The sequence below is a fragment of the Manis javanica genome, chromosome 2 (genome assembly GCF_040802235.1).
Source record: "Manis javanica isolate MJ-LG chromosome 2, MJ_LKY, whole genome shotgun sequence".
Classification (NCBI taxonomy): domain Eukaryota; kingdom Metazoa; phylum Chordata; class Mammalia; order Pholidota; family Manidae; genus Manis; species Manis javanica.
Genome location: NC_133157.1, coordinates 210,015,971 through 210,032,319, shown reverse-complemented (window position 1 = coordinate 210,032,319; position 16,349 = coordinate 210,015,971). Strand labels below are relative to the sequence as shown.

The window sequence follows — 16,349 nt, the reverse complement described above, 5'->3', positions numbered from 1 at the left end:
AGACCCTTACAGACCCGGGGCTCTGTAAGGGGTCGTGCCCACTTAGAGACGCTGACCTTGAACAATAAGAGAAACCAAATTCCCGGAATCCCATGCTCTGGCGACCTCTGCAGAAACCCGGGCAACTCATTCCCGTCCCCCCAGCCAGAAGCTCCCTTTTCACCCAGTTCCAGCCCTACCTGCCCCCCATTCACCTGCCCCAAGTCCCCGAAACCAGCCTGGGTCAGTTTTGCAGCGCTGGAAGTTGGTGGCAGATCCACTGACCTGCTGAGGTCGCTCACGAAGCTGCCGCTCTTCTCATCCAGGAAGCGCTTCCAGCCATCGGCCGTCTTCACCCAGTTCTGCCCGGGGGACCGCCAGTCCTGTCCGAGGAATGGCATGGCACCGCTCGCGGGCGCGATGGACGGACGGACGGGACTGACCGGCGACCTCGGGGACGCGTCGCCCTGGGCGGCTGCTAGGGGTGCTGGCTCGGCTGCAGGGAACTGGCGTGGAGGGCGGCGGGTTCGGGGTGCGGAGCGGGGGAACCTGCGCTCGCAGGGGCGCGGGCGCCGGGGAGAGTCACACGGCGCGCGGAGCTGGCGGGAGTGCTGCGCCGCAGCCCGGCTGCAGTATTTATCCTGGGCCGCTGGCCGCCGCTCTGTGTTGCCGGAAGAGCCGCCCGCTCTTAGCCCGGCCCCCTCAGCCCGGAGGCCACGTGGCTTTGTTTGTGGGCTTGGCCTGTTTTCCGAAGCGCCCGCGGCTCCCGCTCCTCTGGCCGTGGTTCCGCAGGCGGGAGGAAACTTGACGCGGCGCAGTGAGGCTGCGGCTCCCGCTGCCCGGCCGCCCCGGGCCCCTCCACGCGCCCCCCTCCGCCGCCAGGGCGCAGCTGCCGGCCCGGGGAGAGCAGGGCCAGGCTCTCGGGAGGCCGCGCCCGGTCCTCTTGCGGCTCCGGGCTCGGCCGAGTGCAGGGAAGAGGAGGCCAGAGCGGCGTCCGGGTCCCTCCCCGGCGAGGGTCCCCCTTGCACCCCGAGCCGTCATAATCAAGCCCCGCAGTCGGAGCAGCGCTCTGGGCACAGTGCGTCACAGCCTCCTGGCCTCTCTCGCTGCCCGAACTCGGCTCTTGGGCTGAGTAGGGCAGCACCCAGTCCCGCCACCCCACCCTGCCCGCGAACTGCTGTTAACGTGGTTCACACTGTCACGCCTGTCTCCTGGGCGGCAAAGGAGGAAGGAGAGGGAAGCCGGGCACCTCTGGTTCTCTCGGGGTGGGAGTGGAGAGCAGGGCAGTCCCCATCCCACTCTGACCACCAGGGCAGAGCCCCGCGGGGGCAGGTTAGGGGTTCTGAGCCCCGCTCACTGTCCACACCTCGCTCTAGGGCGCCCGGCGCTGGGCTTCTGTTCTGAAGAGCCACTGTGCCCTCCTTCTCTTCCCTTGCTCGGCGGCCTCTGCGCTGTTAAGTCCTCTCTGGAAATAACAGGCCAGGAGTTTTGTTTTTAGTTTTGGTGAGCGTTAAGGGAGAGGGGCCCAGATTGCCCTTCGGCCCTGATGATGGGGATTAAAGTGGGGTGAACGCCGCAGCTGGCAGACGTTAGCCTATCAACCTAATCTTCGTAACTGCCCACCGCCACCGGGGTGGGAGGCCTATAGCTGGCCCGATGAGGACCCAGAGAAGTCACGCCTGGGATTTACCCGGAGTCACATGGCTAGTGTCTACAACCTTATTGCAATCTGAAATTACCCTGTTTGGTTTTGCTTTTTTGGGGGGAAGGTAATTTTTGCAGAATGTAAACCCAGTGAGAGCTGGTCTGTTGGAGGGGTGCCCCAGCATCTTGCTAGGCCCAGAGGAGACCTTCAATAACTGTCTGCTGTTTGAATGGGTGAATGCATGTGGGAGGCTGCTGGTGTCAGGGTGGTTTCTTGCCCTTCATGACTACTTGTTACGATGCTTCACAGTCTGATCTGTTTTGCGATGAGATGGCTCAGAGTAGTCCCAGCAGAGTGAAAATTCCATGCTCAAGAATTAGGGTTAAGCTTGATTCTTCCATATTCCTTCCTGTGCAGCCATCAATATCTTCTGTCCCAGGGACTGTAACCTTTAAGGCTGAGTAGGTAAAGAAATTATGTGTGCCTTGGGAGCTTACATGCTGGAGGGGGGAGGAGTTGTTTTTAAAAAGTCTGTTTTTCAAGTAACCAGAGTTTTCTGATTCAGGTTTCCCACCATAAATAATTTATTAGTGTAATAATAGTAAAAATAACTTGTAAAAACACTGCAGAAAGTCCTAAACAAACAAGCAACACTGTGATCATGCTAACAGATGAGCTGAGGTTGGGTCTGCCCTTTCTTGGAGAACACGAATATCTATCAGCAAGGGCTTCTAATTAAGGGATGTGACGTTTAAAGTTGCATAGTAGTTAGTAAGCTACATGTCTGTAGAAACCACAGAAGGCAGAATATTTGAGTTCTAATTTTGCTAGAGCAACATATTGCCTCCCTGGCCTGGATGAATGATTCTTAAATTCTAGAGGCTCGATGTCCTTAGCTGTCAATAAATAATAGAGCTGAGAATGCCTGCCTTTCAGGGTTGTTTAGGAAGAGTGCAAAATGGGGTTATTGGTATCACTTCCTCCTCTTTGGTCATTCTGTGCACCCACGTGGCACATGGCCTCTTGGTGTTATGTTCTTCCCTCTTGACCTTGGGCTCAGCCATGTGACTTGCTTTGGCCAATAGGATGCTGGTGAATGTGATGTGCACAGAGGATGTGATGTGTGTGCTTGTCTGGTTGGGCTTGTCCTCTGTGTCTCTACCAGTGCCATGACAAGAGCATATCATGTGTAGCCACTGCTCCTTGAGCGTTGGTCCCAGGACGGGACATGTGGAGCAGATGCCCCAGTGGCCCCGCAATATATTAGCAAGAAATAAATGTTTATGGTTGCATGCCAGTAAAAGATTGTTGTGTAATTCACAATCACAGTATAAGTTGGCCACAGGGATGGTAGTACAGCATGGAGAGTATAGTCAGTGATTCTGCAACATCTTTCTACGTTAGTAGATAGTAACTGCACTAGAGGGGTTGAGGAATTAATAATATGGGTAACTATTGAACCACTGTGTCGTACATGTGAAACCAATGTAAGATTGTATATCAATGATACTTCAAAAAAAAAGATTACTGTGATCTTTTATTACAAAGCATTATTGTGTCAGTAGCTGACTACTACAAAGGGTTGAGTGGCTGAAAGTTTGTGAAAGTGTTTTTTAACTTCTAAAATTCTAGCACAAGTAGGAAATCACATTTTTTTTGGTACTTTTTGGCTAAGAGCTAATCTCAGGAAGCCTCAGTGTTTGTCCCTAGTCCTTCAGCTCTAGCCTCCTTCTCAAAAAAAAAAAAAGTTGTGGCTATCATATCTTACCCTAAGCTCCTTCTGAAGTATGAGTGACTACTTTAGATTTCACACATTAAAAATCTTAACTTGAAACTCTTTCAAACACACAGTTTCTACTAGGAAACCTTGTAATTCTGAGCACCTCAAGATAAAGAATATGCTAGGCCATGTTTGAAACAGTTACCTTCATATCAGATGTTGCTTGACTTTGCAGATGCTCTGTGATTAGAAGCCTTATTGTGGCAGAGTATTTGAGAATCACAAAGGGAAGGTATCAGTGTTATTCATAGCTTCAGACTGAAGATATAGAGGCAGAAGGATACTCCAAGAATTTCAAAAGGCCAGCCTAGGGAGGACCAGTGTGGCCTGATGGTTTCAGCAGTACACACAATGTGAGCACTGTAGCTGTGAGTTCCATTGTGTGGGCACCGAACTGCTGCCTCTCCTGAAAAACTTCGTATAACGGATTACCTGGGATGTGTGCTGGCTATTTAATTTTGCGATATGTGCTTCTCCCCTAAAGGGCTGGGTAAGGTTGTGTCTGAGGGCTTGGTCACCATGATGTCTGTCATGGTGCTTGGTACATAACAGGCAATGAATAACTAACTCAGTAAATGTTGTTGAATTACCCTGGGATGCTGTTATTCCCATGTTTTCCCCTATTGACATCTTATTACCTCTAAGAACATAGGAGGATAGGGAGGAAGTGGGTTGGCCATCCCCAGTCCTACCCTGCATAGCTGAATTCTCCAAGAGTGGTACTATATCAGTTGTTGGGGCAAATAGGGAAGTTGGTCAAAAGGTGGCATCTTAGAAAACTATGTTTTAATGCACTTGTTCCCCTTATGCTGAAGATACTTGCCAAGCAGTTTGCAAACATAATCCTATTTAATACTCCTCATAAAAGCCTTTCAGGCATTTCCTGTTTTACAGATGAGGATTCTGGGGCTCAGAGAAGTTAAATAGACTAAGATATCCCAGCTAGTGTATGGTACAACCCAAGTTGGTACCCAGGTCTCTCGTTGACCCTAGTTGAAGCCACATTTACTGGGTTCAAATTATACTTCCCCACTTAAATAGCAGTGTGACCTTAGGCAAGTTCCTTAACTTCTCTGTGCCACACTTCTTTCCTCATTTGTGAAATGGGAATAATATTATTCAGAGGGTGTTAAGAGGATTATTGAGGTAATATGTGTAAAGTACCTATAATGGTGCCAATGCCAATGGTGATTAATATTATTATCTTTATGCAAAGTTTGAACCTCCATCTTTTCCTTGCTTAAATCCCTGTCTATCTTTCCCACCAAATTTTACGTTGTGAGGACATAGAGCATACCTCACTCAGCTAATTTCCAGATATGGGAAAACATGTCTATTGGAGTGGATTGTACAATGAAATGACAGCCTGCATATTATTAGTTACTATTTATTGCACTTAAACTATGGAAATGAAACTTTATCCTGTTCAGAAAACTATATTTTCAAAGGTAAACAGCATAATTTTAGCTTGCCCATTGCCTCATAAGGCTGTTCAGAGAAATCATTTGTAGAAAGGACTGAAAAACTTGATAAATAAGAAGTGCTCCATTGCTTCTAACCAAAAATGACATCCGTTTATAGCTTGGCTGAGGGACTACTTCTCACTGAAATGCAATGGCATTTTGTTTTTCATAGTTTCTCTTTCTGAAAGGGTATTAAAAAAATACTTATCAGCAGTAGTTGTAAGTTAAAAATAACTTTAGCTTGTTGGGTGGGGCAGGGGCTGGAATCAACCAAATCTATTGGCTCACCCTGTTCAAGTTAGAGTGAATTTTTTGAAGGAAGAGCTAAAGGAAACTCAATATATTAAATTCAACCTGTCCCTGTTGTCACAAGGGATGTAAGTTTAATGCCAAAATAGTTTGCATATGACCATACAACCTGTCTGTCTAGGGTGGGGCATCCTTGAAACAGTGTGAAATATATCTGTTAGGTGTGTTTCAGCAGGAACTTCTGGCTGTGTGTTATTTTTGGGTCTCTGGCTGCCGTGAGTCCTGCCAACTAAATTAAAATTGGTCAGGCACATGTCACTGAAAATATTCTCATTACTTTAATGAGAATCATTTGGTATTCCTCAAATGTGGGCCTGGTTCTGTTTTTGAGAGAACATCAAGGGCATTTTGCTGTAATCCTCCTTTTTTACATAGCACAATTTTTCAATTTTAATGAAAATTATTTTCTTTCTTTTGATAAGTAGCAAAAAAGGATTTGGAGACCAGGCTTTTAACTTTCATATAATATAGGGAGAAATGAATAAAAGCACAACATTTACACCAATAGCCCAGATGTCTAGAGTCTTTAAAACAAAATAGGGATGTTAAATTTGTTATGGATGTAAAGCTTTAAAATATAGTATTAGTGCCTGAATTGGTTAAAACCAGCCTATCTATATCTTTCAAATGGTATCTTGAAAGGTTGAGTAGCCAATTTTAGTTCAGCAATTTCTCATGTGCAAAAATAGTTTGGACTGAAATTCATCTAGACATCGTGTCTGGTGGTTTACTTATTATCACTAATGTTCTCATAACTTTGCACGGTAGGTATTTTTATCCCCACTTTATAGATGAAGAGACTGAGGCTTAGATATGTGAACCACTTATTCAAGGATCTGCTTGAACAGACTTTTAGAGGTTACCTAGCCAGTTCCCTCCTTTTACCTATGAGAAGGGTAGGTAAGAAGGCCCAAAAAAGAGAGCCTCACAAGAACATAGAGCTAGTTAGCAGCCCTGGGAATTGGGCACTAAGAGACCAAAGGAGTAGGGTTAGAATATTCTATTATTCTCTCTCTATTGAGCAATGTCCTTGAGAAAAGTATCTTTGGAAGTAAAATTCAAATCCTCTGATTTACACATTCCAGTGATTGGGTTTTATCAGGACTTCTCATCAATGAGTTTGGCTGAAAGAGTACAAGAAAAAGGATTTCTTGGCTATTCTTCAAAACCAAGCAGGATCCTAGAAAAACAGCAGATTTGCAAAATCACTTGCCTTTGTAAGTCTTGACCTGACCATCCTATTGAATGCAGATGTGCTGCTGCCTGTTATACTTTGACAAATTGCAGTAATCACCTAGTATTTTGATTCATCAAATCTAGTGATTAAAGAAGTGGCTTGTGAGCCACATTAAATGTATTTCCTTATTTGAGTTAGCTACTGATTTGCCAAATCCTGAAGAAGTCACTTAAAGTGTTCAGTGTTCAGTTTTCACTTTTATATACACATGTGTTATAGAGATTCTATATACAATTCTATGATACAATTAATGATCACAAATTTTCATTGGAAAATAGAAAAGTAGAATTCAGTCCTGTCCTTTTTCTTGGGTGGTTTGTATATCTGCGTTTCTTACCCATCATTTTCCCACAGAAACAAAAAGTTCTGTTTTCTGCAAAAGTCAGTGAATCTATTCTGCTCACTACTGTATACTTGATGCCTGGCACACATTAGGTCTCAGTGTATATGGAACTGAATTTCTAAGCTGTAGCCTAGAAATTGTGGTCCATGAGCTAAAAACCATTTTACTGTTTGCCTCAGATGATTCAGTAAAAATAAAATGAACCCATGATTTCTTTTAAACAATAGTACATTCATTTCAGGAATAAGAAAGTAATTTAAAAAGAAGTACAGTATGTTCATCTTCTTTTCCATTCTGACTACAGCCTGAAAAATTCAGTCTCTTAGGGACATCATATTTTCTACCAGGGTTTACTGTTGATAGTAATTTAAGAACTAATTTAATCTTAAACATCTGCTTTGCTAAAAATGCAATTCGATAAAACCCCTTGCTAAATGTCTTCGAATTGTGTATTTATTGAAGAGATGGTATATAAATTATATTTTTTCCCCCTCCTGTCAAATAAGCAAAAGGAGTGGCTGTATTTGGTCCTGTTTTTGATCCCTTTAGAGGCTGTAAAATTTCATTCACTGCCTCAATAGGGCTACATCATGCCCTTGTTGTGTTCCTGGTACTTTTGTAAAGCAGCTTAGGGAACACAGAGATGAACACTTACCCTCAGGGAGTGGAAGGCCATTAGGAGAGAGACACATAAGTATGTATCCCTAAAACCATGCAGCAGGTGCAGTGACAGATTGGCATGGGGTTTCTTGGGACACCAACTGAAATAGTCAGGCAAGGCTTCTCAGAACTGCTGCTGAGCTGGGTCTTAAAGGATGAATAGGAACTGATGAAGCAAATGGCAATAAAGATGGGAGAGGGGTGGGCATCCAGGTAGAGGAGACAGGAGGAACAGGGCAAGAGGAGGGGAGCGCTGTGTGGTGTGCTAAGTTGAGAGTGTGAGCCAGAGAGTGAGGCAAGCTGGGGATGGAGAGGGGCAGGGCCACATTGCAGAGGGCTCAGTGAGGACTGGTGAAAAGCCCGGGCTTTATCTGACATCTTGGAGCCACAGAAGAGCTGTAAGCAGGGGATGAGCTGGGTAGATTGTGCTGTAGGTAGGTATCTCTTGGCGGATAGAGCGATGGATGGATGGAAGATACAGACAGGAGACAGGAGGCAGGCTAGGAGGACATCGTAACTGATGGCGAACATCAGAGCCAGGAAGCTGGGCGGTGAGGAGGGGGTGGACCTGAGGCTTGTGTAGGAGGCACACACTGCTGGACTCAGTGGTCCATCACATGCAGGGGCTGAAGAAAGGGACGTGCCGAGGAGGGCTTACAAGATTCTAGTTCAGGTGAAAAATGAAAAATGGTTGGATGGAAGGCTGAGGACAATCTTATTGTTCTGCGACTTCACTTTCATTGGTTTCAGGGCCAAGAATAGAACACTGTGTTTCCTCTGCCCTGGGGAAGGACTTCTTCCTGATTGCCTGGGCCTGCCCAGAGAAGAGGCAGGAACTCCATTTGGAACAATGTCCGGAAGGGATCATCTCTTTTTGCTCTCACCTATCTGAGCCATCTGAATAAGATGGTTTTCCTCTGCCAGTGGTTACAGCGCACAGTCCTGTACCATGAAATGAAATTTTCCATTTCCACATGGCTTTAAAAATGTTATAAATACATATAGTGCTATTCTTACTACAAATAAGTTAAAATAAATTTTCTTTTAAACAGGTAAGTAAAGGATGAAATTGCCTAAAACCAACAAGTGAATGGGTGGGTGCTGAAAATGTGTTTTGTATGTACCTTTTACCATCTAGTTATACCACCTGCTAGCCCCTGATTTAGGGGGAGGCACTGTGCCTTGGTGGAAGGTATTGCTGACTTCCAAACATAGGACATAAAGGGACTAGCTCTTGCTCCCTGCTGTCCAGCCAGGGGCAAGCATGTGACTCAGGCTTGATTGATCACATGCTGTCTGGGGGAGTAGCGGCAGGAGGCTGGTGACACCTTGTTGGAGGGTATTCCTGGCAGTGTTGTTGGAGGGGTGCTGACCCTGCTGCGGCGGCTTTACCATGGTCCTGGCCGTCTGGCCCTCTTGGGCTCTGTCCGTTCTCGCCTCAGCTTTCCATGACTGTATACCCTCTTGCCAATGCAATGGATTTTGGTAGTCTTCCAATAAAATCTTTGTGCTCAGGAGAGCCAGGGTTGATTTCTGTTGCTTGCAAATAATAACCGTGCAGTGTGGGACTTGCTATGGGAGAGGTATTCAGAGGCTGGTAACACACAAACACACACTTGCCCCACCTCCTCCCAGGTCCCCGCAGTCTCGTGCTGATGTGTGCACTCGGGCCAAGGGTTGAATTAGACCAGAGAGGATGATTTGTAAGTATTAGGACTTACCAAAAGAAATCATTTGCTGAGAAAACTGGATGTAAGCCCAGACAGGGGATTTTGGCTTAGTTAAAACTGGCAGATTTAAAAACATTGAGACAGAGAAGAATGTTGAGCTGTCCATGTGTGAAGGTAGGAGATGAACTGAAATGCATAGCACTGTAGATTTTTCTTATAAATCCATGGCATGAGCATCATCAGGGCAGCAAGGCTGAGTCCAGAGAAAGTTCAATGGGTGGCATTTTATAAATTTCCCTAAGGTATACATTGTGTTATAAACAGTTTCGAAAATTGATGCTTTGGATGTGGAATTAAGTTTGAAGGCAGGAGGAAGGGAGTCATGTTTTTTGAAGGCTTATTGTGGGTCTGACTTTTATCTATATTGGTTTATCTAGTTTACCCCCAAATCCTACAAGGTACATATAATACCACTATTTTATTCGCAAGGAAACTGCATAGTTAGAATCACACAGCTCATGAGTGGCAGAGCTGGACTTTGAATCCAGGATTTTTGACCCCAGACTTGTGCTCTCCTGAGGATGCCATTCTGCCTCCCAAAGGTTGCATGAAGGCAACAGAGTAAGGACAGAGAAAATGGACGGCTAGGCCTGAAGAAGAAAATTCTTCTTTTATGTAAATGAGAATCAGGACCAGAGACATAGCTGACTGGTTGTAAATATAACTGCTATGGTGTAGTCTGGAGGGACTTGGATTGTAGTGGTATCCTACCCAGTATCACCCCTAAATAACAAGGAATTCACTTTATGGCAAAAGAAATATAGTACTGGGCTCTTGCTGACAAAATTTGCTGATGTTACTGTGTAACCCATCACTCAGGTGCTTGACAGAACTATAGAATGACCTCCTAAAGACTGCTGGGGAATAACATCTTAAAAGTTTGGGCCTCCTGTTCCATAGAATGTGGTAAACATAGTGGTCCCCCATGTCCAGAACATGCAGTCTTGGAACCAAGCAGGGAGGTTGGTACCCCATCTCATTTTTAAACTATTACACCTAACAACCCACTTAGAACATTTTGGTTTCCCATCCCTGAAATCTTGGATTGTTGTGTTTGGAGGCCCTGGTTTCCACCAGGGAACATGGAAACGTAGTTCCGTTAAAGTTGAGGCTGAAACCGTCCCTGGCCATTTCGGGTTCCTCATGCCATTGAACCAACAGGCAGAAAGAAGATTACTGTACTGACTGGAGAGACTGATTCTGATTAGCAAGGGAAATTAGGTTGCTGTCACCCAGTGAAGGCAAGAAAAGCCTATCAGAGCCCAGAAGACTCACTGGGTTACCTCTTAGCCTCTCATATACAATAGTCATGGTTAGTGGAAAACCGACAGCCCAGTAAGTACGGGTCACTAAGGGCTCTTAGTGGATCCTGTGGAAATGAGTGGGTGGACTCATCCTGTTGGGTAGAAAACTCCATCCACCTGAGATGTCGAGGGAAAGGAGAAGGTGGAAAGGCAGTGGAAGAAGGATCAGTGATTTTCATTTCGTGACCAGCAAGGGAGGTTTGACGGTAGCTGTCTTTTCTGGTTCTCATAGTTTGCTTTTTCTGCTCGCCTTTCTGCTACCTTGAGTGAAGGATATGCTGCGATTCAGGTTCCATGGGCGAGTGTGAATGCCTGGGCATCTCCTTACCATGACACGGCAGTTTATTGGACTTGGTGTCTCAGTGCTGTTGGGGATGAGTTTCTTTATCTGAATGAGGGGCAAGATGGATGCAAAAGTGGCAGATCATGCAGGTTACTCTCAGCATCCTGCCCCTTTCCTTCCCTCCAACCTGCTCCCTGTCCTTCTGCAGGTGCCAGGAGGCTGAGCCCTACAAGCCACCTCCCCTGGGCTCCCTTGTTCTCTGGTTTCTGGTTGGGTTTGGTTGATGATAGTTACTAGCCAAAGATTAGAGAGAGAGATTTATTTCTCTTTCCCTCTTTGCTTCAGCACCACAGTTTTAGCCCTTTCATAATCTTGGTTGCTGCCAGGCAGCTCCTCTGCCCTCATTTCATCTCATTGATTTTGCAAAATCACTTCCCTTCTTTTGCCCATAAAGACCCAGAGGTAGCAACAGCTTCCTGCCCTAATTTCTTGTCAAATCCCTGAACTCTATCCACATCTCTTTAACTGCTCCCTTCATTATAATCTCTTACGTTAAACCATTTAAACCTGCTGCGCCTCTGTGTGATACAAATTAGGAGCAGATTGAAGCATATAATTACCATTTTATTTATTTTATTAAAGCACTCTTCATTTTCCTACAAGCTATTGTTTCTTGAAAAAGTAAGGGTTCCTACAGTATTTAAATCAGTTTGATCTACAAATGTTTGATTTACATGCAGCCTTCTGGGAAGAAGTCAGGCCAGGGATAATAACAAAAGAAGAGGAAGGGGTTATTTTAAGTCTCTTTAATCTTAGAAATTTAGGCAGATATACTTTCTTCCCATCATCAGTTATGGCAGATAACATCATTTCTATGTCATAAATGAGAAAGTTGATGCTCATGTGGTAGGATTTAGTGTTATTCTACCTTTTTGTCAATTAGCTGTCATCATTGTAATCCCTTGGAATATGCATATGCTGTAAGCAAACACTCATTTATTCCTTCTTCAAGGTTTTATTTGGTACTAAAACAAAGATGAATGAAGGTGGCCTTTGTCTACCAGGCACAAACGGGGCACAGCAAGAGAGCCATGAGCACGTTCATTCAAGTCTCCGCTTTTGGGTGTTCCCATAAGTAGAACTAACACTGACTTTCATTCATTCAGCAAGTATTTGTTGAACGCTTACTGTGTGCCAATGCTAGGCACTGGAGATATAAGACAGAAAGAAAAAATGCATAGAAAAGAAAAAAAAAACTCTCCAAAATACACTGAAGACAAACAAAAAAGCAAAAACTAAGCAAAATAAAAACCCAAAAAATAGACAAGCACAAAACCCCAAAACAAAACAATAACCTAGCACCACAAAATACCTACTCAGATGGTCTCTGCGTTTGCAGTCATGGCATTTGCAGTTTGGAGACCTACTGCAGACTTGCTGTGAGAAGTAAATGAGATGTGCATGGAACAGCAGGCACATAGTAGATACTTAATAAGTGCTAGAGATTATGCTCATCTATTGGGAGACAGGCCTATTGCAATAAAATATAATGTATGGTATCTGTGTACAAAATAGCAGAGGAGCCTAGAGGAGGAAGGAATTTACTCTGTTATGGGGAAATCATGAAGGGTTCCATAGAAGAGGTGACATTTGAAGGCTAAATGTCATTTCACTAGATAAAGGACAAGGAAGGATGACATTTGGGTGGAAGGCAAAGCCTTGCAGGGTTGAGAGTGCCCATGGCATTTGGGAGAAGGCGTTGACTCAGTTTTGCTGGAGCAGGGGTGGCATGGAGAGAGATAGGAAATGAGGCTGGAGAGCAAGTCAGGGCCTGCTGTATGGAAGGCAGAGAGCCCTTTGGAGATGAGGTGAGAATCTTCTGTAGTGTTTGGCCCTGCAATGCTGGGACACGTAGAGACCAGTGTGTCCATCCTCATGGACAGGGCACTCTATCTCCTTGTGCTTTAAACAGCTGTAAAGGCTAAAGCAGCATTAGGACCCCTAGTGCTGAGGAAACCAGTATTTCCAGAGTGCATTTCCGAATACTGTAGCAAGTCTCCAGATATTGGAGCAGGACCACCATGTTTATGTGGCATTCCTCCTTAGCAGGGTTTTTCTAGAGAAAGCACTTGGATCATGGCTGGCAAAATAGTTCCTTTGGCAACAATGAAAAAATGTAAGATACAACATGCAGACCAACAGTCTAAGCTCTGGGATTGGTAGATGCCAGAGGACGATGTAAGTGCTACCTTATTTTTCTTACTTAATTTACAGAACCAAAGGGAAGGGAGAAGGGTCAACACCAGACTGACAACCCATAAAATAACATTCATTGAGCACATGGAGTGAAGCATGCACAGAGCTAGATGCTGCTGATTCAGAGATGAATAAAATGAGGTCCGTGGGCTGGAGGAGCTCATTCTGATGATGGAAGACAGTAATGTCTGCCATGTGCCAGGCAACATGTTGGGTTCCATATGTTATCCCATAACTGCCATGAGAGGCAAGAAACGTTATCCTCATTCTGAGCTGGGATATCACTCGGGGTCCCTGCAGGGAACAGATGGCCCACTCAGATGGGGAGGTGAGAACAGCTTAGTAAAGGAACAACTTATGATGGTATGGGCAGGGTAAGGGAAACTAACAAAGGATGGTGGGGACGCAGTGGGGATACAGTGGGAAGGAGTATTGCTGCCCCTTGGCTCACAGGGGCAAGTGGCGGGGGCATTTACAGGAGCCAGGAGTGAGGAGCCGTGACTGTAGGAGACGGCCACGAGACAGAAACTGTGGCCTTTGTAGAAAGGTAAAGCCAAGTCCCAGTGACTTGGGAGAAAGGAGCCAAGGGGAATAAATGCCCTGATCTCACTTTTTTCCTGCCTTTCAGTCTCCCCTGTGCCTCCCACTGATAAGCCCGACCAGAAGCTAGAAGGCAACAGAGCCCACTGGTGCAGGCTCCGGAGGAGAGCAAGGCAGAGAAGGGCAGAGAGCTGGGTCTGGAGGGGTACACGGGAAATACTCAGCACAGCTGGTGAGGGACAAGGAGGAGGTTTAACCCCCACCCTTGTCTTCTTTTGACTTCACGTCCTCACCTTTTCCACTCTGCCATGTTAAACCCAAAATTCTCTACCATTTACGTGGGTCACCTTCACAATGGCCGGGAGATTAATATGCCAGGTCAGCAGGGTTAAGCCGCACGCAAAGGTGGGAGACAGGCTTGTTTCTGATTACTCAGAAATCCCTTGACCCCTTCTGTTGGCAACAGCACCCCCCCTTTGATACTTAACAGATGTGCACTGGTGGAGCTCCACCAGTGCACATCTGTTAAGTATCAAAGGGGGGTGCCGGTGACAGGTGGGCATGTGGCCCAGGTGAGCCCTTCTGGGGAAACTGACCCTCAGTCTTGTAGATACCACAGTCTTTTGTGACGAGCATGGGGGGACACTCTCAGCAAAGTGGAGCAGGAAGCTTCAGGCTGGAGGATGTGCTGGGTGTTTGAGTCACTCCATTTCCTCTTGGGAGATGCATTTGAGTTTGTGGTGATGGGATTCTGCCTCTCCAGGTGCAGTCCTGTCAAAACTCCTTCAGCATCACTTTAAATGGTTGCAAATGTGCCTTTGTCAAGATATTTCATCTAGATCTGACATCTAGGTTCCAGAACAATTTCTTACTGGGCCACCAGAACCATCTTGTTACACAGTTCCTGGGTTGTACATCTTGTTAGACAGTTATCTATCAGTCACCTATTTATCTTGTATATATCTCATATGTAGAATGCATGTTATCTTACTGTTCCAAGCATCATCTTGTAATACTGTTCCAAGCATCATACTCAGGCATCAAATGATAGCAATGAACAGTGACCAGTGTGTGGGCTTGTGTAGTCATTTCTCTAAACGGAATCGGGGAGGCTCTTTCCTGCAGGAGGTGCTGAGAGGGTAGGGCATACCCTGAGGCTGCAGGCAGGAAAGCAGATGGAGAGACTGGAGCAAGCACAGAGGACAGCGCAGCTGAAGAGAGAGACGAGAGTGACCCATTCGTCCCAGACTGTCCTGATTTTAAAGCTTACAGAGCCCCATATCCTAGGAAGGCCCTCAGTCCTGGGCAGTCCAGGACAGTGTCTACCTAAAGAGGAGAGTGAGAGTGTGTCCTGACGACATTTTTGAGCCCCTGCCTGTGGACTTTTCACTGGCTTCTGTCATTTGCAACCAAATGTGTCCTGACTTAGCCAGATTCGGGCAGCTGAGGAGACAGGAGCATCTGTGTGGCTCTGACCAGGTCACTGACGCCTGTTAGTACTTCTTGATTTCCCTGTCTTTAAGGTGAACGTGTTGATGACTTATGTTCTCTTCCAGCCCCATAAAGTCTGTGCATCTGTGTCAGCACAGTCTGGCAACCCCCCGACCCTCCCTTTTAACATTAAAACAAAACAAAACAAACTTGCTGTGCAGAGTGTTCCAAGATGCAAGCAGTGTGTTCGAGCTGATGTTATCACCCTTAGCACAGTCTTACCTAGATGAAAGTGAAAACTATTAAAATATCTGCTTGCAACTTTTATGTGGGAAGAGGGCTGGAACATTAGACATGAAATGGCATTTATTTTGCTTGTGATACCAAACAGCTGGAGAGTCTTCAAGACTCATGTACGTTGCTCACCGGCAGTGATGGCTTTCAGGATGGAGCTGCTGCAGGCAACCTGAGACAGAGGGTGTTTGAAGCCACAGCTCTGCAGAACAGAGAGAGACCCAGTCTGGGAGGCAGGATTCCTGGGTCCTGGAGTAGTAACTTAACTCCTTACTGATTTAGAGCTGATGATGCATTTTAACATATCTTATCTCGAGAGGTATTCCCTCCACCTGTGGCATTCTTCCTCAGATACTGGATTTTATTTCACCAGTTTTTATTCACTCTCTAGGTCTTATCTTAAATATTCTTAGGGAGGCTTTTCTGGAGCCTTTAGAACAGGTTATTTTCTATAGTCATCATGGTGAAGCATGATAGATATTGGTTGTCAAGCACACCATCTCATCCCATCTTTTAGTAACAGCCTCTCCCTTCCTTTGGGGGAAAATTTCCCCCAATCCACATGGTTCTGGTGGGGCTTGTTAATCACTGTGTCCACCACCTCCCTGTCTACAGGAGTTGCCAGGTAACCAGGCTGAGCCAGTCATAGTTCTACCAACTCATTCCTCCTCTCCCCAACATGTGATTAGTCCATAGATGGGCATGTGACCTCAGCGGAGCCAATCAGGATCCTTTCTGGAATTGATTTAGAGAGACCCGGGGAGAGGGAGTTCTTTCTGAAAGGGGCTGCTAAGCCAGAAGTGTGTGCATTTAGGGTTATCAGACGCTATTTTTCGGAGCACCACTGAGGGAGACTGTCAGCATTAGGAGAGACAGGGCACAGAGGGAAGCAGTGAGGAGGAATGGAACAAGAGTGAGAGCCCTCTAGGGAGAAACTACACGTACTTAAAATGGACTCTTTTAAAGTGTACAATTCAGCGGTTCTTAGTATAGTCACAGGTTTGTGCAACCCTCGCTACTACCTAATTCCAGAACATTTTTACCACCCCAAAGGTAACTCTGTCACTTTTAGCAATCACTCCCAATTCGGCCCTC

General features: G+C 45.7%; 1 protein-coding gene and 1 long non-coding RNA gene across 4 annotated transcripts in view; one reads left to right on the top strand and one right to left on the bottom strand.

Moving 5' to 3' along the window:
- FBXO32 (F-box protein 32) overlaps nucleotides 1-651 on the bottom strand; it is a 29,448-nt gene extending 28,797 nt beyond the window's left edge. The window contains exon 1 of one of the 2 annotated variants that reach the window (XM_037003637.2): nucleotides 265-651. In XM_037003637.2, coding sequence (XP_036859532.1) covers nucleotides 265-380 — 116 coding nt within the window. In that variant the 5' untranslated portion in view covers nucleotides 381-651. The remainder of the gene's footprint in view (nucleotides 1-264) is intronic. The other variant, XM_037003638.2, reaches the window with a different exon arrangement.
- LOC108409632 (uncharacterized) overlaps nucleotides 1-16,349 on the top strand; it is a 192,278-nt gene that overhangs the window by 82,593 nt on the left and 93,336 nt on the right. The gene's annotated exons all lie outside the window — the stretch shown is intronic.